This window comes from Phaeodactylum tricornutum, chromosome 17 (assembly GCF_000150955.2).
Source record: "Phaeodactylum tricornutum CCAP 1055/1 chromosome 17, whole genome shotgun sequence".
Lineage (NCBI taxonomy): Eukaryota > Bacillariophyta > Bacillariophyceae > Surirellales > Neidiaceae > Phaeodactylum > Phaeodactylum tricornutum.
In genome coordinates, this window is record NC_011685.1 from 610,747 (window position 1) to 632,395 (window position 21,649).

The 21,649-nt window shown below is 51.4% G+C and overlaps 10 protein-coding genes across 10 annotated transcripts; 5 read left to right on the plus strand and 5 right to left on the minus strand.

Annotated features, from left to right (window-relative positions):
- Positions 1 to 626: 626 nt before the first annotated feature.
- PHATRDRAFT_14990 (predicted protein) lies at positions 627 to 2,234 on the plus strand (the record flags this gene model as incomplete). Its single annotated transcript, XM_002182835.1, has 3 exons — positions 627 to 674; positions 792 to 1,243; positions 1,331 to 2,234. The coding sequence occupies 3 exons, from the start codon at positions 627 to 629 to the stop codon at positions 2,232 to 2,234; spliced, it is 1,404 nt and encodes a 467-aa protein (XP_002182871.1).
- Positions 2,235 to 2,938: 704 nt separating this feature from the next.
- PHATRDRAFT_38946 (predicted protein) lies at positions 2,939 to 4,426 on the minus strand (the record flags this gene model as incomplete). The annotated part of the gene is made up of 1 exon (XM_002182958.1): positions 2,939 to 4,426. The coding sequence occupies one exon, from the start codon at positions 4,424 to 4,426 to the stop codon at positions 2,939 to 2,941; it is 1,488 nt and encodes a 495-aa protein (XP_002182994.1).
- Positions 4,427 to 5,048: 622 nt separating this feature from the next.
- PHATRDRAFT_3351 (predicted protein) lies at positions 5,049 to 5,987 on the plus strand (the record flags this gene model as incomplete). The annotated part of the gene is made up of 2 exons (XM_002182836.1): positions 5,049 to 5,781; positions 5,878 to 5,987. Coding segments are annotated over 2 exons (843 nt in total), but the record flags the coding sequence as incomplete, so codon positions are not given.
- Positions 5,988 to 6,681: 694 nt separating this feature from the next.
- Positions 6,682 to 7,050, plus strand: PHATRDRAFT_38948 (predicted protein; the record flags this gene model as incomplete). Its single annotated transcript, XM_002182837.1, has 1 exon — positions 6,682 to 7,050. The coding sequence occupies one exon, from the start codon at positions 6,682 to 6,684 to the stop codon at positions 7,048 to 7,050; it is 369 nt and encodes a 122-aa protein (XP_002182873.1).
- Positions 7,051 to 8,630: 1,580 nt separating this feature from the next.
- Positions 8,631 to 11,603, minus strand: PHATRDRAFT_48479 (predicted protein; the record flags this gene model as incomplete). The annotated part of the gene is made up of 2 exons (XM_002182959.1): positions 8,631 to 9,772; positions 9,815 to 11,603. The coding sequence occupies 2 exons, from the start codon at positions 11,601 to 11,603 to the stop codon at positions 8,631 to 8,633; spliced, it is 2,931 nt and encodes a 976-aa protein (XP_002182995.1).
- Positions 11,604 to 12,307: 704 nt separating this feature from the next.
- HemF_1 (coproporphyrinogen III oxidase) lies at positions 12,308 to 13,222 on the plus strand (the record flags this gene model as incomplete). Its single annotated transcript, XM_002182838.1, has 1 exon — positions 12,308 to 13,222. The coding sequence occupies one exon, from the start codon at positions 12,308 to 12,310 to the stop codon at positions 13,220 to 13,222; it is 915 nt and encodes a 304-aa protein (XP_002182874.1).
- A 256-nt stretch (positions 13,223 to 13,478) lies between these two features.
- PHATRDRAFT_48481 (predicted protein) lies at positions 13,479 to 14,760 on the minus strand (the record flags this gene model as incomplete). Its single annotated transcript, XM_002182960.1, has 1 exon — positions 13,479 to 14,760. The coding sequence occupies exon 1, from the start codon at positions 14,631 to 14,633 to the stop codon at positions 13,479 to 13,481; it is 1,155 nt and encodes a 384-aa protein (XP_002182996.1). The 5' UTR covers positions 14,634 to 14,760.
- Positions 14,761 to 15,068: 308 nt separating this feature from the next.
- Positions 15,069 to 16,890, minus strand: PHATRDRAFT_48482 (predicted protein). Its single transcript, XM_002182961.1, has one exon. The coding sequence runs from the start codon at positions 16,728 to 16,730 to the stop codon at positions 15,249 to 15,251; it is 1,482 nt and encodes a 493-aa protein (XP_002182997.1). The 5' UTR covers positions 16,731 to 16,890; the 3' UTR covers positions 15,069 to 15,248.
- Positions 16,891 to 17,841: 951 nt separating this feature from the next.
- Positions 17,842 to 19,242, plus strand: PHATRDRAFT_48483 (predicted protein; the record flags this gene model as incomplete). The annotated part of the gene is made up of 1 exon (XM_002182839.1): positions 17,842 to 19,242. One exon carries the CDS (start codon positions 17,842 to 17,844, stop codon positions 19,186 to 19,188), a length of 1,347 nt encoding a protein of 448 aa, XP_002182875.1. The 3' UTR covers positions 19,189 to 19,242.
- A 563-nt stretch (positions 19,243 to 19,805) lies between these two features.
- PHATRDRAFT_48484 (predicted protein) lies at positions 19,806 to 21,635 on the minus strand. Its single transcript, XM_002182962.1, has 2 exons — positions 20,648 to 21,635; positions 19,806 to 20,500 (listed from the first exon to the last, which is right to left on the minus strand). The coding sequence occupies exons 1-2, from the start codon at positions 21,150 to 21,152 to the stop codon at positions 19,863 to 19,865; spliced, it is 1,143 nt and encodes a 380-aa protein (XP_002182998.1). The 5' UTR covers positions 21,153 to 21,635; the 3' UTR covers positions 19,806 to 19,862.
- Positions 21,636 to 21,649: the final 14 nt, after the last annotated feature.

Below are 21,649 nucleotides of genomic sequence, written 5' to 3' on the forward strand. Positions count from 1 at the left end.
GAAGCCAGCCATTGGAGACATTCATAAATACACCAATATTTGCTGTTTACTTTTTACAGTTTCCGCTACACAACGATACACCAGCTGCAGGCATATTGTAAAATGTAAGTGTAGATAAGAGGCCTGACTCCGCGGATACTACCGCTCGATTGATTTTGTGCGAACACGTAGACTGCCTCCCCCCGTCCCTCCCGAAAGGTAGCTGCGGGCGCGGCTTGACTAGTAGAGAGAGAGGGCTACTAAATAGCTTGTCATACATGTCACGGCGTTTAGGACTGGCCTGGACGAAACTACAGTGATTGTATTCGCGTACACAGGCCAGACGGTTGCGCTAGCAACCCTGGTACTGCGTAGGTCGTCGTCGGTGAGCTCCTCTCGCTACGCATGCTCTCGTTTTGCGCGAAACAAACTACGGAAAATGACTCGCACGCGCTCAGCGGCACAGCAAGTCAGTCGGTTCGTCCCGTTCGTGTTTTCATCCTGCAGCGTTGGAGGCGGATACCCTGCCATTGAGCGAGAGACTCTGATTCCTTTCCTCTCGAGGCCTTTCAACACACATACACCAATACAGTGTATCCAACAGCATGCAGAATAACATTAACGGTGGTGGAGGCCGACGGCAGGTAATGTCGTCGGTGGACTTTTACCGGCGTGTCCCGAAAGATTTGACAGAGGTAGGCCGATTGCTGCAAAGACCGTAGTTTGCTGAAATACACAATGCGTTGTACCCACACGCGGCAGCACACTGTCTCTCACGTTTCTCTTATCTTTCTTTGGATGTCGTGTGGTAGGCAACCAGTTTGGGTGCCATTATGAGTGTGTGTGCCCTGGTGGTAATGGGGGTGTTGTTCCTTTCGGAAACGGCCGCCTTTGCGCGCACGGGTATTGCCACGTCCATTACATTGGACGAGAACACGTCGCCGCAAATTCGCTTGAACTTCAACATTACGCTCACGGATTTGCAGTGCGATTATGTTTCGATCGACGTGTGGGACGCCTTGGGCACGAACAAGCAGAACGTGACGAAAAACATCGACAAGTGGCAACTCGACGCCCAAGGGATTCGAAGGATCTTTTCGGGACGCAATAGGGAAGGTCGGGAAGTCGTACACGATAGTCACGATCGGAGTTTGGACGAAATTCATTCGGAAGATGGCAAAGCCGTGGTAGACCTCACGGCGGATACCTTTGACGATTTCATGGAAGAGCACGAAATGGCCTTTGTGGACCTTTATGCTCCATGGTACGTGTCCATCGTTCATAGCAATGCCTCTATTGCCTGCCTCGTACGCGCTGCAACTTACCATCCGGTCTCACCCTGTTTTTCTAGGTGCGTTTGGTGCCAACGGCTCGCGCCCACGTGGGAATTGTTCGCGCAAGAAGTCAAAAAGGAAGGCATGCCCATTGGTGTCGCCAAGATTGATTGCATGGCCGAAGCCGACTTGTGCCGCGCACAGCGCGTCATGGCCTTTCCCACGTTGCGCTGGTACCACGAGGGCAAAGCGGTGGCGCCCGACTACAAAATGGATCGAACCATCCCGGCCCTTACCTCGTTCGCCAAACGTAAACTTGATATGGACGAAAAGTTTAAGGAATGGCATTCCAAAGCGTCCGATAGTGCCGATCCAGCCGAAGTGGAAAAGAAACGACAATTGTACCAACAGAACCGACCGGATCATCCCGGTTGTCAGGTATCGGGACATTTGATGGTCAACCGGGTGCCGGGCAATTTTCATCTGGAAGCGAAATCCAAAAGTCACAACTTGAACGCCGCCATGACTAATCTATCGCACGTGGTGAACCATTTAAGTTTCGGGGAACCCATTGACGAAAATAACCGCAAGTCGAAACGGATACTCAAACAAGTCCCGGAGGAGCACCGACAATTTGCACCCATGGATGGGCAAGCGTTCCTAACCAAAGCCTTCCATCAGGCCTTTCACCACTACATCAAAGTCGTTTCGACGCACCTGAATATGGGCTCGTCGGATGCGAATTCCATGTTGACGTATCAGTTTTTGGAACAATCACAAATTGTCTTTTACGACGATGTCAACGTACCGGAGGCACGTTTCAGCTACGATTTGAGTCCGATGAGTGTAGTGGTCGAAAAGGAAGGGCGGAAATGGTACGACTATTTGACCTCGCTGTGCGCCATCATTGGAGGAACTTTTACGACCCTGGGTTTGATCGATGCGACGCTGTACAAGGTGCTGAAACCGAAAAAACTGTAAAATCCAAGTCCGATGCTTCGTCTCTTTTGGCATTTATTAGTGAAATATGAAGACATTGTTGTCGTTGTCGTATAATGGTACATACTTGTCTACACATCTTACTTCAGGACGTGGCGCAGTGCACGAATGCTTAAAACTCGTTCCATGTCTTCCTGGACTACCCATATCCTTTCCTACAAAAATGGAGCCGGCAGAGATTTATAGTGCAATAAAATGACATTGCTGTCGTTGTCGTTAATGGTACAAACTCGTCTACACATCATACTCCAGGACGTGCCGTAGTGCAGGGATGCTTGGAACTCGTTATATGTCTTCCTGGGTTATTCCCTTTTCTACGGGGATGGAGCCGGCAGAGAGTCGAATGATACGTTGTTTCAATTGGAATCGAACGCATCCAAAGGACAATCGACAACGAAAGCGAACGGCCGTACAGAGATCAAGACACGATTTGGCCGGTTACATTGCGATGGGAAGCGTGTTGGATTCAGACGTCAGCGAAAGCACGCTTTTCTATACCGCAGCTTGAAGTGCATCTTCAGATACGCGTAGACCAGAATCTTGTTCAAGCGTTCCTACGTCGACACTTGGGTTCCAAGAGGATTGGATATCAAGCGACAGCTTTGGGCCATTGTTAAATTCGCCAATGAATGGTCGAGGCAAATGTTGGCTGTGGGAAGTAGGTTCAGAGCAATGCGGGATTGATTCTATGCTTCATCAGTCACAAAAAGTCTGGATAGGCGATCGACGAACAAGTCCAGCTCTTGTGTTGTTGTTGTATAGGAAAGGGATACCCGGACAAGGTTTGGTGCTTTGGTCCTTGCGGAATCGAGAGGGGTCGATGTGGCTGGAACTACGCTAACCTCAAAGCGTTTGCCATCCTCGTCGAAATGCCAGAGGGCACGTTGAACATCTACGGAATCTTTGCCATCCACCCAAAACGTGACGATGCCACATTCCGGTGGACAGTATAAATGTACATGAGGCATCGTACGCAGCCGTTGGTACAAGTACGGTACCAAATCGTTCACGATAGAATCAGTGATTTGACTCGACCCCACAGTAAGTGCGTGTTCAATGGCTTTCCCGAGACCCAATTTGCCCGCAACGTTGGATTCCCAAAACTCAAAGCGCGATGCGCCCTGTCTCGGGGCAAACTGCAATACGTCTTCAACGGGGGTCCCGACACTCCAAGTTTGTTGTGGAACCTCCGACACCGGTACCCCATAGTGATCAATGTGGTGGGGCCATACGTATTGGCAGACGTTATGCGCAATGTATAAAAACCCTGTCCCGCGGGGAGCGCGGAGATACTTGCGACCCGTTGCGACCAGACCGTGACACTGGATGCGATTCACATCTACAGGTAGTTGCCCTACCGATTGACACGCGTCGACAAGATAGAGAATTGATGGAAGCCGGTAACTTGGATTTTGGTACTTCTCATTGAAGGCGGCGATAAGTTGCCCAACGTCTTGTACCGGATTGATAACACCCGAATTGGTCGGTACATGGGTAACACAGACGAGTTTGATTCGGGATGGATTGAGTTTCACAGTCCCCTTATACACGTAGTCCCCATCGAGCATGGCTTGCAGGACATCTGTGTCTATTTTTCCGGTCGACGCTCCTTTTGCGTCTAGTTTTGTAGGAATTGCCAAGACGGTCCAGTCGGGATGAGTAGTCGCCCAGCGACTCGCCGCCACGACGTTGGCCGCGTACTCGGCTTCGGAAACTAGAATGACCTTGGGGCTCTTTTGCGGCACAGTACTCTTCTTCTCTTGCTCTTGCAAGGAGGATACAAACGCGTAAAACAGACGTGTCCAGGCAACCGTAGCGCTTTCCACCAAGGCAATAGTGTCTGACCCATCGGTCCTTGGAGAAGACCAAGTGTCCTCGTGGTCATGGACACAAATTAATTCAGCCGTGAGCTTGTACACTCGTCGCAGTTCCTCTTCGACAACCTTGGCGGCAGCATATCCGCCCAATGTTTGTTCGAGTAGCAAGTGTTCGTATACGCGATCGATGACGGCTGTAGGGGATGGCGAGGCTCCGGCGTGATTCAGATGTACCACCAAGTCGTTGTTTATTCCTCGGTCCCACCCAGGCCTGGAGAAAACACGTCGATGCGGAACCGCCAGGAGTACCGCTACCACCGAAAACAGATACTTCTGCAATTCAACGAGAGGAGCCATGATCACGCTCGTTATGGCACTCGCTAGTTCTCGACGTGACCCAGACTCAGGAATTCCTTCATTGCTTGCCACGGTGTGTTCAATCTTTGGAAGGCAGATCCTGGGCTGTATCAACAGTTGTGACAGTTGTGATGGTTTTGTTGTTTGACATTTGTCGTCCAGGACTCGATTGAATCACGAACTCGAACCGGGAGCCATCCATTCCTCGAAATTGCCGTCCAACGAGTTTTTGTCTTCCTTCCAGAGATGTGTCTCGACATCAACCCATCGTTTGTTGTTGGAAGCGAACAGGAGCGTGCTTCACACCAGCACTACCATGAAAAACTTTGCTTTCATGAAAGCATTCCATGTTCTCTTACTGCTCCAAACTGCTCTGCTTGTGAGCATCCGCGAATGTTCGGTACACGCATTCTCAATACCGACAGCGCTCGGATACCCGACACGACGACCGTTGATCGGTACAACGGGGGTCCCCAATGGCTGCCAAACATGCCCATCGAGACCATGCCATGCAACAGCGCTCGCGGGTTGGGTCGAAAAAGATGGAGAATGGGAATGGGAAGAGAATGATCCCAACTACGTGCCTCCGACAACGACAGTGGCGCTCGCGGAAGCCACGGCAACTCCGAAACTCCCCGCCGGGAGCTACAAACCGAAACAATCGCTCGGTCAAAATTACCTCAAGGATCCCAACACGGTTGCCAAAATTCTCCGCACTTTTCACCAAGATGCAACCAAGCACCGACCCTCGGTCGAGCGGATTTTGGAGCTAGGACCGGGCGCGGGTGCCTTGACCGATAGGCTGGTGGAAACGTACGGCGCCGCCAATATGCAAGCCATTGAACTCGACGAGCGCTCCGTGCAGATCTTGCGGGAGAAGCACCCCGGGTTGCGTGTGCAGCACGCAGACGTCATGCAAGTGAGTTACGCGGACCTAGCCGAAGCTGAGGGACAGCCGTTAGTGGTGATTGGCAACCTTCCTTACTACATTACCTCGCAGATTCTGTTTGCCTTGGCCGACGCCAGCCATGCCGGGGCCGTCCACAGTGCCACCGTCACCATGCAATGGGAAGTAGGTCAACGAATGGTAGCCGCCCGATCTACCAAAGACTACGGAATCCTGTCGGTTGTCTTCCAACTCTACGCCGACGTTACGTGTCACTTCAAAATTCCACCGACCGTGTTTTACCCCAAGCCCAAGGTCGATTCCGCCTTGATTGGTTTGCATTTTCTGGGTCCGGCTCGGCTACGTCAACGACTAGCTGGAGTTCGACCAGCCGACTTGCGTCGGGTCGTGACGTCTACCTTTCAACAGCGACGCAAAACGGTCCGCAACTCTCTCAAGAAACTCTGCCGTGAAATTGTCCCAGACGGTGACGCCGAACAAGTACAGTTGCTCTTGAACTCTCCGCCGCCGTTTCTACCAGCGAGTGTTATGCAGGCGCGCGAAGAGGGGGACGAATTTTCTATCCAACAGGAGTTACCGGAGGATTGGGCGTCGAAGCGGCCCGAAGAACTTTCGCCAGGACAGTTTATTGAAATCACACGTCTGCTGTTTGGTCCTGCCGATGGTCAAATCGATTCGTCCGTCAGTCTCGGTAGCAAAGTGTGGCGCAAGCTCAAGCACGGTACAAACTAGTCCGGGGAGAGTGCATAGTTATTTTCATTCGAGTGGACGTGCAACACCACATTGGGCGTTGTATGGAAAAAGTACCCGACATGCTGCCAACACCATTTTGAGTATATTTTGGGCATCACGGTATCTAGCTGACATCATTCTTCTAGAATTCATGTAACGCCGGCAAGAGTCTTTTTCAAGCATCGAAAGATCTTTGGTAGCATACTATCGCAATATCTTTTCCAAGCCATGCGCTTGCCACCAAACGCTGTGAAGGATCCAACGGATAGTTCAATACTCTTGCGTTGTGCAAACTTGGGTGCAGACAGTATATCACCATAAAAAACATATACCTGTCAACTCATGTTACTAGCTCTTTATAATTTAAACTCGATAGATGGAAGTGGCACCCTATTCTGAAAATGTTCTTGCAGTTAAAAGGTCAGTTTCACCTTGACAACGATTAGCTGTTTTTCTCGCCGACGCTGACCACGTCATACATTTTTGAGAATTCGAATCCATTCCAGTCACTCACCGCGTTCATCGCTCAGTCAGCAGCGTTGGCCATTGCGTTACACCAAGAGTAAAGGCACCTCATCATGAGTTGTGATCCTCCATAGCTAGAGCGCCCTCCAGTATGATGCGTATGTTACTAATCTTGAGTCTAGCGTATAGGGCGCTTGCGTTTCGATCGCTCAATCTATCACAGCGGCCATTTACAACGTTGGCAGCTGAACGCGAGAACCAAGGATTCAATCCGCTGAAGGACTTTTCTGACATGATGACCAACATGGACTCCGTCATCGATGACTTTATGAACAAACGCATGGGAAACGGTGAAGTGTTTTACGGTAAACGCAAGTACAAGCCATCGGGGCGCGAAAATACAGAGGGTTCCTACAACGGCATGGGCCTTTCCGATAAATTACGCATTGACGTTACCCGCGAACAGAAAGAAGCCTTTCTGGAGGAAAGACGCCGACATATAGATCAGCAACAATCATAACTGGTAAATATTGTTGCTCTTCCTGCATGTTTACTTGTGTTTCTGCTTGACACCCGCGCGCGCTCGAGTGATATGCCTGAGAATCCATTCTTTACAAGGAATCAGTGCACATTGTCGGGAGTGTAAAAAGCGATGACTTTTTTCAAAGAAGGGGCGTCAGGAGAAGGGGCACAATTGGGGCAGCTTTCGATGACACGGATCTACTGCAGGCTAAGGCATCAGCGGGCTAGGCTGTCCAACAGTATTTTTTCTGTTTAGGATTGAGAATACTTCAGCCTCTTAGCTGCCCTTTGCTCCGTCGTGTACTCTTCCCGGAGAGCTTGGCCTGCTTTTGTCCTCGCAGTCTGGTTGTGGATTTTGTACCATTTCTGCGATAGTTTATCTTTCCTCAAGAAACGGCCGTTCCAATTGTGAACCTGGTCAACAAGTCGCTGACTTATGGCAGTTTTCTCCGCCTTTCCGGCTTTCGTATATGACAACTGAAGTTCGTCCCTTGCCCTCAAATATTTTCCGTTACCGGGATGGTCGTTGGCCAATCCGCCTCGCTGACATAGCACATCTCTATCCGTATACTCTACAAACATATATATATTTATATATATATATATATATATATTTATCGGGCTCATAGTTCTTCCGTGTGCGCTTGTGCTTTATCTTTGGTCGTTGTCTGATCACTTGTGTTTCTTGTCTAGCTTCTTTTTGCTCGGCACACTTGTTTGTCCCAATTTCCCTTGGTGTAGATAATAACGAACGTTCCCAAGGTTGGTACGCGTAATTCATGGATAGTTGATACCGGAGTGGTTGAGTTGGCAGTGGCTGACACTGCGATACCTGCTGCAGCCAGCAAAGATGCCTGTTCTTCCAATTCGATTGAGTAGGCAAACGGGTGCAAACCGTTATTTGCAGTACTAGATGTAGACAAGAAGGAGACATCCCTTTCCTTCCCACTCGCATCAATATGCAGCATGACCGAAGTGGGTGTGCCCTCATTTTGCGTTGACTGTGATGTATCTTCGGGCATAAAGATCTCCACAAAGTCAGACTTCCAGGTATTTGAACCGATACTACATTGTCGTCGCCTTGGAAACTGAGGGTCGGAGCCAAGATCGAATTTCGAGGACTCGCACTTTGTTGATTAATGTTTGTGAGTCTCTCCGGCCCGTCTAGCTCATCCAGGACTAGGCGAGCCGATGATCGGAATTCATCTTTTGGTGCACGATTGGATGCGGGGATGTGGGTATTTCCTGCGAGGATTCCGGGAAGGTTTTCGATTTTATGGCGCGTAACATTTGTCTGCGATATCGTCTAGCGACTTGCAAAAACCAACCAAAAAACATCACTGTCTGTAGAGTTCCCATAGTTCGTCGCCTTATATGCAGACTCCATGATAGGTTAACTTTCCTTCGGGCGGATTTGAGTATTTTTCAGCCTTGTTATTCTCTAACATAAAGATAGCACAGTTGTGGAACGGTATTATTTCCTTCGGGCGGATTTGAGTATTTTTCAGCCTTGTTATTCTCTAACATAAAGATAGCACAGTTGTGGAACGGTATTATCTCTAGGCCTTACCTTAAACCTCATATTGAAGTGGAACCTTTGGAAACTACTTGACCACTTATCATAGCTCTCCGCATGTCATTGACTTTAGCCATCGCCATGTTTTGCTTTAGACGGACCTTGGCTTCCATCAGTAGCTCCGAAAGATCGGCTAGACGGCGGGCCTGGGATGCGACACACTCGTATTCTTCGCCTTCCACTGCGCCTTTTGTAAGTCGAGCCACCGATTCCGCAGCCGTTTGGTCAGTTTGCACTTTGTCTTCACCCAGTTTCTGAATTCTTCGCTTCTCAGCCCGAGCACGACGGTGCCAAATGTACTGGATACAGGTATTGCACATGAAGTCGTCTTCCGGTTCAGGATCTTTAAGCAAGTATTTTGTGCGTACACAACGAAAGTGGACTGATAAAGGACAAAAGTCGCATGCTACTAAGCGGTTGCCTCTCTTGCAGATGGAACAAATATCTTGATTTGTGCGAGCGGGGTCCCGTTTTATACTCGGGTACCTTCCGGCGTCCACTTCGCCAACCAGAACTCGTGTATCGATAATAGGAGGGATCGGTATATGGCTTTGAGTTTGAATGAATTGTGTTGGCAGAGGTGGTGGCGGTAGAACGAGTGAAGGGTATGTTGTTCTTGTCGATACCACCTCGGTCTTCTTTGATTTCTTTGAAGTCCCGTCCAAGGTGGTGCTCTCTTTCGAGGCCTTTGATCTTTTTACTTTCTTGACTACCTTGATTTTTTTTACAACAATCTTTCGTTTCTTTCGTTTCTTCGCAGGTCTGGAAACATAACGCTTAAACTTGAGCACTCGAAAGACATCAGTGTACATGGGGCCAAGTTGCTTGGACTGCTCAAAGCGAAGCTGTTGAAATAGCTCTTTGATGCATTCATCAGGTGAAGGTACATTTTCTTCTTTCCTGGTGTCGTAGGTCTTTTGCTCCTTCTCTTGTAATTGTGCGGCCAATTTATTGGTGTCATCATCGTCGGAAACGCTGTCAAGTCGCTTGTGTGGCGTTACACTGTCCATTGCGGGGATGTCACGGTGCACAGGCTGTGGCGGACGATACTTACGACGCTCTGGTCCGGCCCCTTTTGCCAAAAGTCGGAGAGACCTGTCTTCAATATCACCAAGTCGTTTCTGTCTCAGCTCTCCCTGCGCATCTGATTTACTAGTACATACTTTGGAGACCAAATGGTACTTACAACCAGGTTTGGAACCAAACGACCGCCCACAGGACGGACACATGTGTATGGAACCACTTGGGTTGTATGATTCGGTGAGAAGCCGACGACTTAAAAAGAGTTTGGTCGGGTATCTCCCCATAGATGACGACCCTGTCGTTTCCGAATCGTCATAGAGACCTACGAATCGTCTCCGGTCATCGGCGATAGCAATGCATTCCACAATGCGGTCCGCGAAGGCATTCTCCGGAGCCAAGGGGTCGTCTCGCAATTGTCCCAGTCTAAAAGGAGCCGCTTGTCGAGATTTTGGGATCTCCCGCGGGTCTTCCCGTGTACCAAAGTAGGCCATCCATACGGACTGTGGGGTAATATTCGAATCGGCCTTCGTCTTGTACTCCTCCAGCAACTGCTTTCTTCGTGTCAGGGACAAGACTGCAAGGGTGGCGTATTGTTTTTCCAGTTGATTTTCGCGACTACTTTTATGCGCCTGAAAGGAACGGGCTAGGTCCTTGGGTTTCTGCAAAGGCTCAGCTACGGGTGTAGCACGATCATCCCGAATGACTTGCACGACACCCCAGTTGGTAACAAACTTTGAACCTGCTTCCAAAGTACCGAAAGGCAGGGCCGATGACTCTGTTCCCGCGTCCTTTTGGCCTTTACGGTGACAAACAGCCTTTTCGCGGTGATAGGTCATGCCCAAAACGCTGGTAAAGACTCGATGGCAGTCTGGGCAGGTACGATCTTTCGCGGCACCCCGAATTCTACGAAATTTACGCTTGGATGAACCATCCATCCCGCCTGAGGCACTCTTGCCACGGCGACCCCTAACGACGGGACCTCCTGGACGTGAATCAGGTTGGCAAACAAAGTTGGCGACGTGATAACGTAGACCACCATCGGTACCAAATGTTTTCGGGCAATGAGGACACTTCAGCGTTTTGGTAATGGCGGAAAGGGGTGCAATAATAACTGACTCATTATCGTCCTCATCCTCGTCCTCGGCTTGGTGGCTTTCGTTACTCGATTCTACTTCGGATAAGGATGGTTTCGGTCGGATAGTGGAAATTGTTCGGGTTGAACGTCGAGGTTGTCGCCGTTTCGGAGCTGGTGTCTTTTGATCGGTCTCTTCCTCATCTCCCGATTGATCGTCGACAGGGATTCTTTTTGTGATGCCCTTTGTCGGCGTTCGTTTCTTGCGCTTGGTTGATGGTTGTCGTGGTCGCCTCCCCATGGATTTGTTTGGCCTATTGTTGGTACTACTATGCTCCACTTCCTCTTCGTATGCGCTCTGGACCGTCGGTCCACTTTGGCGTTCCGGCATTGTTCGTTTGACTCCTTTGGTTTGGAGACAGCGATCGTTAGTACTCGTTCGTGTAGTGTCGTCATTGTAGGCTTCCAACGCTTGCTCCAGTTCATCGTCTTGTGCGTCGAGATTGTAAATTGTGGATTTGATTCTATGGTTGCTGGTGTCCCGTCGGAGACGTCGGGACACTGGCGGCTCCTCCCGCCGTTGCTTTTCGCTCGTCGTCATTGTTGTCGCACTCGCTCCGCTTATCCATCCATCCATCAATAAACAAATGTGATGGTCACGAGTAGCGGGTCCTCTACTCCACCGGCGGAATGAGTTGGGTGCCCCCTGCCCCGTGCGACTCACGGTAACGGAACAATCGCATGGTTTCGTGACGGGATCGCGTTCCGGTGGGGATTGTGCGTTCGGGATACCCGGAAGTGTTTTATAGGGGAAGGGTTTTGCCACGAAAGAGGGGGGAGGGTTGCCCGCACTGTCGATCATCGTACCACTCTCGCGCATGTTCCTCGTATCCAGGGAGAGTCGAAGGAGTCTCTCGCAAGTTGAAGTGCCGAGGACCATACTTCGGATTTTTTTTTTTCGTTCCGGGGAGTGTCGGGTGAGATTTTTGGACGGTCTGGTCTCTCTTTCTTTCTTCCCACACACCCCGCGTCGTCGTTCCCGCTTTGACCGAGAAGAGACTCAAACCAGAGAAGCAACACCCTTCCTTGGTACCATCTGTTCTTGCTTGGGTGCAATCCTTCCCGGGTCCAAGAAAGTGCGATTGTTGTTTTTTTTTCTTCCGTCAAAATGAAGATTTCCCTGCTTATTCTCGTGTCGGCGACCGTCGTGGTGCACAGTTTCGCTCCCGTAGCCTTTGTCCCGCGTGGAGGATCTTTGTCGGGAAGCAGGTACGTCTCGGGACCGTTCCAGACCGGAAGAATCGCCGTGTCGTCTGCACCTGTAGGCACTCTATTCTCACACACACACACACTCACACACACACACGTTTGTCATTCCTGCTCCACTCCTTTCGGACGGGCCACAGTCTCGGAGCCACGGCTAGTAGCAGCAGCAGTAGTAGTAGTAAAAGCAGTACCACCAAAGACAAAAAGGCGTCCAAAGATGCCCCACCGGTCCATTTGGGTTGGGACTCGCACAATCCGGTCGAATCCATGCCGGACTCGCTCGTCCGCGAAGGCGACGGCCCGGACGGCAACTACCCCATGCGCAGTCGCTTCGAAAAACTCTGCCGCGAGGCCCAAATCTCCATCACCAAGGCTATTGAAGAAATCGACGGGGAAGGCGTCTTCCGCGAAGACTGTTGGACACGGGCCAACGGTGGCGGCGGTATGAGCCGGGTGCTGAGTGGCGGCAAGGTCTTTGAAAAGGCCGGCGTCAATTTATCCGTCGTCTACGGTTCCATGCCACAGGAAGCACTGCAGGCGGCGACCGAGCGGGGAGTCGACCGGGCCAAGGGGATGGCCCCCGGTGAGCGGGTGCCATTCTTCGCCTGCGGCTTGTCCTCCGTCATGCACCCCAAAAATCCACACGCACCCACGATGCATTTCAATTACCGCTACTTTGAAACCGATGGTGGAGTTTGGTGGTTTGGCGGTGGAACCGACATTACTCCGTCGTACTTGAACGAAGACGATATGAAACACTTCCACGGAACCTACAAGGAAGTCTGTGACAAGCACGACCCGGAATACTACGAGGAGTTCAAAGCCTGGGCCGACCGGTATTTTGTCATTCAGCACCGTAACGAAACACGGGGGCTCGGTGGTATCTTTTTTGACGATCAAAACAACAAGACGCCGGATGAGCATTTCGCCTTCTCCGAAGAAGCCGTCAATTCCGTCATTAAAGCCTACGGCCCGATTGTGGAAAAGCACAAGGACGATCCCTACACGGAAAAGCAAAAGCAATGGCAATTGATGCGAAGAGGTCGTTACGTTGAATTTAACCTCGTGTACGATCGGGGAACTGTTTTTGGCCTCAAGACGGGCGGTCGGATTGAAAGCATCCTCATGAGTTTACCCGAAACAGCACGTTGGGAATACGATCATCAGGTTGAACCAGGTTCACCCGAAGCGGAATTTCTGGAAGCCTGCCGGCATCCCCGCAGTTGGGTCTAGACGAAACAAACCTCTAGTTACAGTATGACAGGTAGACGAGAACACACATACGCACAATCGGAGTAGCGCTAGAGTTCTTTGCTTAAGTAAGTGAACAAAAAGCACAATAGCATTCGTTGGCAACCGGAAACTGCTTTATTGGCAGAGTCCGTCAGATGTGGTCGCGTTGTCTGGGTAGTCGGAGCTAGCGTGACAGAAATGTTTCCTAGTAGCGTTCGATAGCCTTGCACTGTTTGTAGGGATGACACGGTCACTGCTAGCAGGAGGAATCGTCGTTCGGCCATACTTTTTCTCGCACGGCCATCAAGCCTCGTCGAAAACCTTCGAGCCACTGTTGTGGAGTTTCTTGAAGCAGTGCTTGATGTAAGTCGTGCTGCCATTGAGCGTACCGGTAGCGATTCTCGTCCATCAAGTCCGCCTCGTTGGCTCCCAGCACCGCGACACCTCCCACCACGCCCCCCGCCAAATGGTGCAGTCGTGGACGGAGTCCGTGATTGTAGGCTTGCACGCCACCACCAGCGCGTGCTAAATTGGGTAGCTTCGATGAACGTCGCGTAAACAGTGACGCTGGACTGGCGATTGCCGCGCGCAAGTCGCTGGTGGCCTTGCCCAGAATCGTGCCCTGTTTGGAAGAACACGGCACACACTGCGGGAAGAAGCGAAACTGCACGGGGTTGCCCAGGAGTCGTCGTATCCAACGCGCGTTCTGTTGATTCGCCACGGCCTTGGGAGGCATGTGGTCTCCCACAAACTTGACGGCGGCTCGAGAGTGCGCCATACGGGAACCGCAGGTGTGACAACCGATGCGTCGACCCATGCGTTCCACCCAAAGGCGTTCCGCCGAAGAAGCGTAACGAGCCGTCGCTGGGATACTGCCGTTCATCCAGGACGATGTACGGGCGAAGGATCCCAAGTGTGTGTAGGAACTGGGGGCAATTGCCCAGAAACGTCCGCCCAGGAGTACTTTGAAGGCCACCACGCCAATGCAGCAGATGCGGAGTGTATGCCAGGATACACGACCGACCGGCAACTCGAGGTGTTTGTCCGCGTAACTGAAGGATGCGTGTGGATTGCTGTTGCTATTGTTGCCGAAACTATTTCCTCGTTGAAATGACTGTTCCCAGAACCGCCAGGGTGTCGTGTCTCCCGAACGTACGACTTGCAGTGTGGAAAGAGACACTCGGTGCGAGACCACCGAAGCGACACACACTGTGGCGAATCCCACCAAAGAGGGGAAAGGTGCGAGTGTTCCCGTTGACATGCGTAAGATCCGCTGTTGACACCACGTCGAAGCAGCAAGCGTCGTCGAGAAGGCAGCAACGCCCGACACGACGGACCATACTTCCGGTGGGGGTTGCTGTTGTTGCCAAACCGTCAAGGCCAGATTCCGGGCCTCTTCTAACGCAATCATCCGAGTACTTTTACAAGCCTCTCGTTCCGTTCATTCCTTGCTGTTTCCGAATGGGCTGGAGGATGCAACCGTACAGATTGACGGTGAGTTTGAGGTCGTCGTCCTCCTTCCCATACGCCGCATGGCGTCGGATAGATGGGGCCGCAACGATCGTCTCGAAACTACCATGGCGTCCTCGTTTCGGGCGCGCGGCTAGACACATGTCGCAGAAATCTTCGATTTTATTCGCAACTTCTGCTTTCTGAATGCCACCAAATGTCTGACACATGTCTAGCTCAATAGCGGCTATCCGTTGCGTTCCATACGGTCACAAAAATACGCACACGAGCATTCTGAACTAGGACGGTACGGACCGCGACCACGGGATGTGCCTGGCAATGTCAACATCAATGCGCGTAGTTATTAGTAGGGTAATAGACCCTTTTACGATATACTAACCGTTTCGTAAGACTATGTACTATATTTTACTAGAATAGGGTGATGGATGTCAATTGGTCGTGTAGGCGTGTAGAGTAGTCGTGCGCAATGCGCACGTGTGGTTCGGTGTCCGTAAACAGCTTTTCGGTCCCGTTCGGTGTTTGTTTTGAAATGAAGTGCGGTCGTGCTGGGGTCCGTTTAAAAGTTGCGGGGTGGATTCCGATCGAGATCACCCGGCCCGTATCCCACGTCGGCTGGTACGGGGATCAGGGCCAGCTGTCCACGCAGATCCACCACCCGTGATCCGCTGCTGCAGCATTTCTGAACGAATCCGAAATCACAACACACCAGGGGCCGTTCGCAATCGTAGTTGCTCTCGCAAGTGTCTTCCAGGAGACCACCGAACAGTTTGTTGAACAAACTGTTCTTGTCCTTTTCCTTGGCCGCTGCCGCCTCTTGCCGTTGTTGCCGCTGCATTTGGGCGGCGACTTGTTGCTCGGCGTCCATTTTTTGGATTTCGGTTGCCAAGGCCAGAAACTCTTCGGGAGTCAGGGGCTTGAGACCAAATTTTTTGCGACTCTTGTTTTTGGCCTCGAGAGCGGGCCAATCGAGATCGGGATACTGAGCGTGCAACAGCTCGTTGGCATTGTTGTTGCCATTGTCGGTAGGAGGATTCTCGTTGGAAGTCGCTTCCATGGCGGACAATGAGAAAAGTTGCGGTTCCCGGTGGCGTTCCCAGGGATTGACCGTTTGAAAGGGCACGAGTTGGTTATTATTGTTATTGTGATTGCCGCTGCGGCTGTCCATGTTTTGAATAAAGGAGGGCACACTGACACCGTGTTCTTGTCGCAAGGCCGCAATGACTCCTTCTTTGGGTTGCACGGGCGTGTTATTCATGAGCAGTTGCTCGATCCGATGCGCCACAATGTCTCCGTCGCGATTCATTTCGTAGACCGAAATCCCGTCAACGTACAGAGTCGTCCGGGAACCTCCGAATATTTCCCGCGGCACCACTTGCGCATTCCAGTGAATCCGAATCGCCTGACGAGCCTTGTCGTAGCAAAGCCGAAAGGTTAATCCGGATCGGGAGGGGCAGTAGATGAACGCGACGAGCGCGTGCAGGAGACGAAAGGAACCCTTGTAGGTATTAATGCCGTGTACTTTGACTCCCGACGGATCCACCACTTCAATATCCTTGTGGTATATGGAAAAGTCCGGTTGATCCGTAAGAATTTTGGGATAGTCATTGCGGAGTGTATCGAGGGCTTTGCCCACGTGGAGTTCAAACTCGGTCGGAGATTGATTCTCGGAACCACCGGAGGAACTCGACATGTCCAAGCAGGTTGCCGTAGTACTCGTCGTGGACGACGACGACAACAACGAATAATGTCCAAAGCCGAGTCCCCGTCCGGTGGGTGCCTCCGTGCGTCCGGCCGTCACGGCGCGCCGAGTCGGCGGTACCAAGGCGTGCGAGGCGGACGCCCACACGATGGCTAGCACACCGACTCCCCAAACACGCCACGGCCGGCGCCGGTGATGACGATGACAACGACTCGGATTCTGTACCGTGAATACGATAGCATTGTCCGTTGCCTCCGCAGCAGCATCACTATTACTACCACATCTGGGGTTGGATGACGATAACGTCACGACGTTACTACCAGTTGCCGTTCGTGCCATGCTGTGCTTTTTACTTTGTATATGTGGCACTGGTGTATTGGTGTGTGTGTGATACGTGTGTTGTGTGTATCTATAGCTCTGGTAGGATTGACGCTACAGCCAGCAAATAATCCTTGCGTTTTGGTAGATTGTGTCTATTTGATTGGGAACCAAACTTACGGTAAGAGTGAATGTGATTGAGTTTGTTTCTCGTTTGGGTCGTACGGAAAAAAAGAACCCGCCGACGTCTACCACCTTGCACTACTCTCACAGTCGAGAGTCGAAAGAGTGGCCTTGACGGGCAAATTCCTTGGGGCAAGGGCAAGTTCGCGGAACGCGCGATTTCATGTTTGTTACCGTGTGGTACTTCGGATGGCCTGACGATTCGATTGATACATCTTTTCCTTGTCTGATATTAAATAGACTGGAAGGCGTATTTGTCGCAACGCCAGACATTCCCGTACACACTCGTGGACACTCTCGGTATTTCTTCGATGACGTCACGAATCCTGACTACGTCAGAATTGGTGTGGTGTCCCGGAGAATACCGTGGCAGGCCCGTCATCATTCGTCGTCTGCGCTGTTCCAAGCCGACACACACACACACACAAGTCTAGCTAGGTAGGTAGGTGGTAGTTTGGTCTGGTCTGGTCTGGTCTGGTTCGTTGGGCGTAGCGTGGGTAGAATATCCAAAAGGAAGAATTGCTCTCGGTGACAAAAAAACTCTTGACAGAGCCTGTGAGTTCATTGTTCATTTCTCACGGTCAACCAAGTTTTTACCGTTTCGCACCGTAGTGGAGGCGGTAGAGGAACTACTGGCTTTCGTGGCGACTACCGACTGCCGAAGATCCCAACACGTGTTGGTTCCCGTCGTACGAGAGCAATGACCTTCCAAAAGCAGGACTTTGGTCCGGAAGAGATGGACGTTCCCGCATTCCGTCAACCCCGGAATACCCGGCCTTGCCGCCGTCGCGAGTACCCCGTGGATTGGTGCAGCCCGCGTCGTTTTGTCGTCCTTCTCGTCGTCGTCCTATTCCACACGTTACCTTATAGTCGTCCATCGTCCGTATCGGCGTTTGCCGTCACGTCCCTACCGTTTTCTCGAAACGCTGCTATACTACCACGACACTTTATGGTACGATGGCAATCGAACGCCAACCGTCACGACAAACCCGCGAACGGTTCCGACGACACCGCACGGAACGAGGAAGAGGACGACACACTCCACGACAATTCCGCCACCGTCGACAAACAGCAGGACGAAGACGAGTCCGACTCGACACTTGTTCCGGAACGCCGCGCCCGCAAACAGGAACGGCATCGCCTCGCCCGTGCCGAAGCACTCAAACGACGACAAGCGAGTGCTGCCATGGATTTACCGTCCCAGCCACTCGTGCGGACTCTGGGTGGTGGTACCGCCCTGATCTTTGCCATGGCCCGACGAATGTGGCACGAAGACGCCGCTGCCGGGGGGACGCTGTCGAACGCTGCGACCACACAACCCGCCCGTTCCGCGGCGGCCTCGTCGTCGTCGTCGCCACTCATGAACAATCAAGGATACGCCGGATCCATTTGGCGGAACGTGCGGAAACGCAACAAACCGGCACTCTGGCGGTATGCACTGCGGACCTATGACCGCATGGCGGTGGTGGACGAGTCGATGAGTAGTACTGGAGCGGACTCGTCATTCCGGGTCGAACGCACAAACGTTCATCACGAAGGAGCGCTCCTCGCCTGCGCCAAACTGGGGTTGTGGCAACGGGCGTTGGACATTTATCGCGAGGTGGAGCGAGTGGAATGCGCCGCGCTGCACAAACAGCAGTCTTCCTCAACCTCCAGTACTAGTGGCACCGGTAGCCGCACTGCTACTGACCCCTCATCCGCCAGCCGCTCGGCGACGCAAAAACTGCCAGTACACGTGACGGACGCCATGATTGGATCGGTCGTTCGTGCTTGTGTCCGGGCCAGCCGCCACCGTACCCCAGCCGGCGTGTCTCTGGACAATGACACGGGCGTCCAAATAAGTGTTCGCCGAGTCCCCCTCGACGCGGCGCAGGAAGTAGTGCTCGCCATGGAAGCCGCGCACGGACTACCCCTCGTCGCCCGACACTTGAATCCACTCGCCGCGGCCTACACCAATCTCGGCTTGTACGCGGAGGCGGCAGACTTGCTGGAGTCGCACTTGACCGAGCGTGTCACCGGACCCGAAGCCGAAAACGGTCCGAACGTATTGAACGTGAAAGATATTGGGGCCAAGGATAAGTCCAGCTACGCGTTGCTCGTCCAAGCGGCCGTGACGCAGGGTGATTGGTCCGAGGCCGTCGACGCGCTGCGGGACATGACCGAAGCTGGGCTGTATCCTAACGTGCGCCATTTAAATGTCTGGACGGAAGTGTCGGAACGAAAGAGCAAGCACCGGGATACGCGGTCCTGGAAGAAAAAACGTGACCAAGCATGGGTGTCGTCTATTCGACAATAGCGCATTGCATCGATATCCTGTAACTGTGTCAAAACTGCCGTAGAAAAAGGTGGGAAAAGAGAATCTGGTCGTCGCGCACGACCATGCGGGCCTCCGGAGAAAATCATCGGCGATGCGCAAATTGGCAGCTTACACGAGTATTTGGAACAATGAAGCACAGAGTCGATCTCTAACGACCAAGTAGGGTTAACGGAACAGCTCACCGGTTTACGCTTACCAGCGGTACATTCTGCTACCAGATAACCTTCTACAACTTCAAGCAAATCCTGTTGGAATGTTTCCGTTGGAGCGATCCGATAGCAACAACAAGAATTATGTCAGGCAGTCGTTTGCCTTTCAAACAAAATGGAGTGAACTATACAATTTTAGAGCTGGAGCTTGCGCCCAAGAGAATAATGTCGTTAACAAGGCAAAAGCCTATGCTAGCTCAGGCCCATTGATCTAACGATACTGATCCAATTTCGTATCGAAAAAATGGGCTCGCCGACTCTGCATGGAGACAGATTTTAAGCTGTTTTTTTTTATGAAGCAACAAGTTTTTTAGAGTATATATCGGATTTTCTGTACGTGGAGCCGTCTGCGATATACGATGGAAATAAAGTGGTCTCCTCCACACTCTACACATGTATTGCTGCATTGACCTCAGGGGAAAGACTTGAACACGCGGCTTGAGGCTAATGCAATCGATAAGTGCTCAAGCGTCGGTTTGTAGAACCTTTAACATCGAACAATTGCTTCCTCATGGCATCGGTGACAACGCTTCTGATTTTTCGACCCGCTTGCAAGTACAACGCGGCGACACCGGCCACGTGCGGTGATGCCATGGACGTCCCCGAATAAGTAACTGTTCCACCGTTTGAATCCAGCGAAAGGACGTCACTACCTGGTGCAAATATATCCACACAGCTTCCCCAGTTCGAGAACCAGGAACGGTAGTTAAATTCGTCAAATGAACCAACTACCAAAGCACCGGATGCTGACGAAGGAGAGTAGTTGCAGGCATTGTCGTCGTAGTTTCCTGCAGAGACTACCACGACCACCTTGGCCCTCGCGGCGGCCCTTACTGCCTTGTTCATAGGTCTGTTGCGGAATCCGCCAAGACTCATGTTGATAATAATTTTGCGTCTGGGGTTTCTTTTCTTGATCTTGGCCACATAATCAACGCCGGCAATAACACCACTCCAGGTCCCACCGCCATATTGATCGAGCACCTTGACATCGTGCAGGGAGACTTTTTTGGCCACGCCATAGGTTTTCGAGCCGACAATTCCGGCTACGTGGGTACCGTGCCCGTACAGATCAGACCCACAAGCTGCGCGGAACATAATTGGACGTCGGTGAGCGCATTGCGTCAATTTTAAAGCCTACTCAGCTCCACATGACATTTAAAGGCATCAAGCATTCCAACAACTTCTTCGAAGACATCAATTCGAAACAAGATGCAAGCTCATGTACTTACCTTCTCCAGTATAGGAAACACAACTCTTCACGCGACCTTCGAGTTCAGGATGATTTGCATAAATTCCTGTGTCAAGAATGTAGACATCAACGCCCCGCCCCGTGTACGTGTAGTTGTAGCGATTGTCGTCTTGTCCGTCGGTGATGTCGAGACCCCAGGTGGGATTTCTCTGTATAGCATTCGCCTCCACGACAGTGTCCTCCGATATCGAAAGAACGTCTTTCATGTTTAGCATCAAGTTCAGCAACGTATCAGGGATGTCCTTGACGGAAAAGCCTTTGAAGGCGTAGTCATAGGTTTCAATGAGATTGTTTTGGAAAGCACGTTTGAGGACTTTCGTGGCAAAGCTCCTTGAGTCTGGGATTGTCGGATCCAGTTCAATGATGTACTGTCCTGTAATCGTCTTGTCTCCCTCAGCGCGTATGAGCTTGGGATGCGGGCCTAAAGTGGCCGAAATTGAAGGCAGCACCAGAGAAATTAGAACAACTTGGCGAAGAATCTTCATGTTTAAGTTCCCTTTGAACACTTTTATGTGATTGTGGCAAGATCAGCTTTGTGCCGTTTTTAAAGACAAATGCGAATACAGTTTGATGAGGGGGAAGAGAGGGTGCACACGTCGTGACTGGGATCATTCAACGAAAGGCATAGTAGCATCATTCTAAATCTAGCCAAAAGCGAAGACTTTGTGGGTGTGACAGGTGCACTACACGAATAATTTGATCGTACAACAAAATTTATACTGGCCCCTTTCGGGAGAAGGAAGCAGCAAGAAAGCTAGGAGGGCGAATAGCATCGTGACTGAGATCATCAAAGTATCAAAGGTAAGGATCGTTACGTGCACGAGAATGATGGATGGTTCTGATGAAGGTTCCTTTCGCAAAATCTTGAGCGCGCCTATCCATTGGGTGTTTTGGATTTGCAAGTCCTGAAGGAGGCATCAGATCTATCTAATAGATCTGGTTGATTGCGAAGAGTCTGGTCGCAGTCTGACAGTCAGGGAAA

Excerpts from the sequence above, each read along its gene's own strand:
- PHATRDRAFT_48482 (XM_002182961.1), bottom strand. The coding sequence starts at position 16,730 with ATGGCACGAACGGCAACTGGTAGTAACGTCGTGACGTTATCGTCATCC.
- PHATRDRAFT_48484 (XM_002182962.1), bottom strand. The coding sequence starts at position 21,152 with ATGAAGATTCTTCGCCAAGTTGTTCTAATTTCTCTGGTGCTGCCTTCA. Across the intron at positions 20,501-20,647 it reads TGTTTCCTATACTGGAGAAG|CTTGTGGGTCTGATCTGTAC; the intron begins GTAAGTACATGA and ends TGTTCCGCGCAG.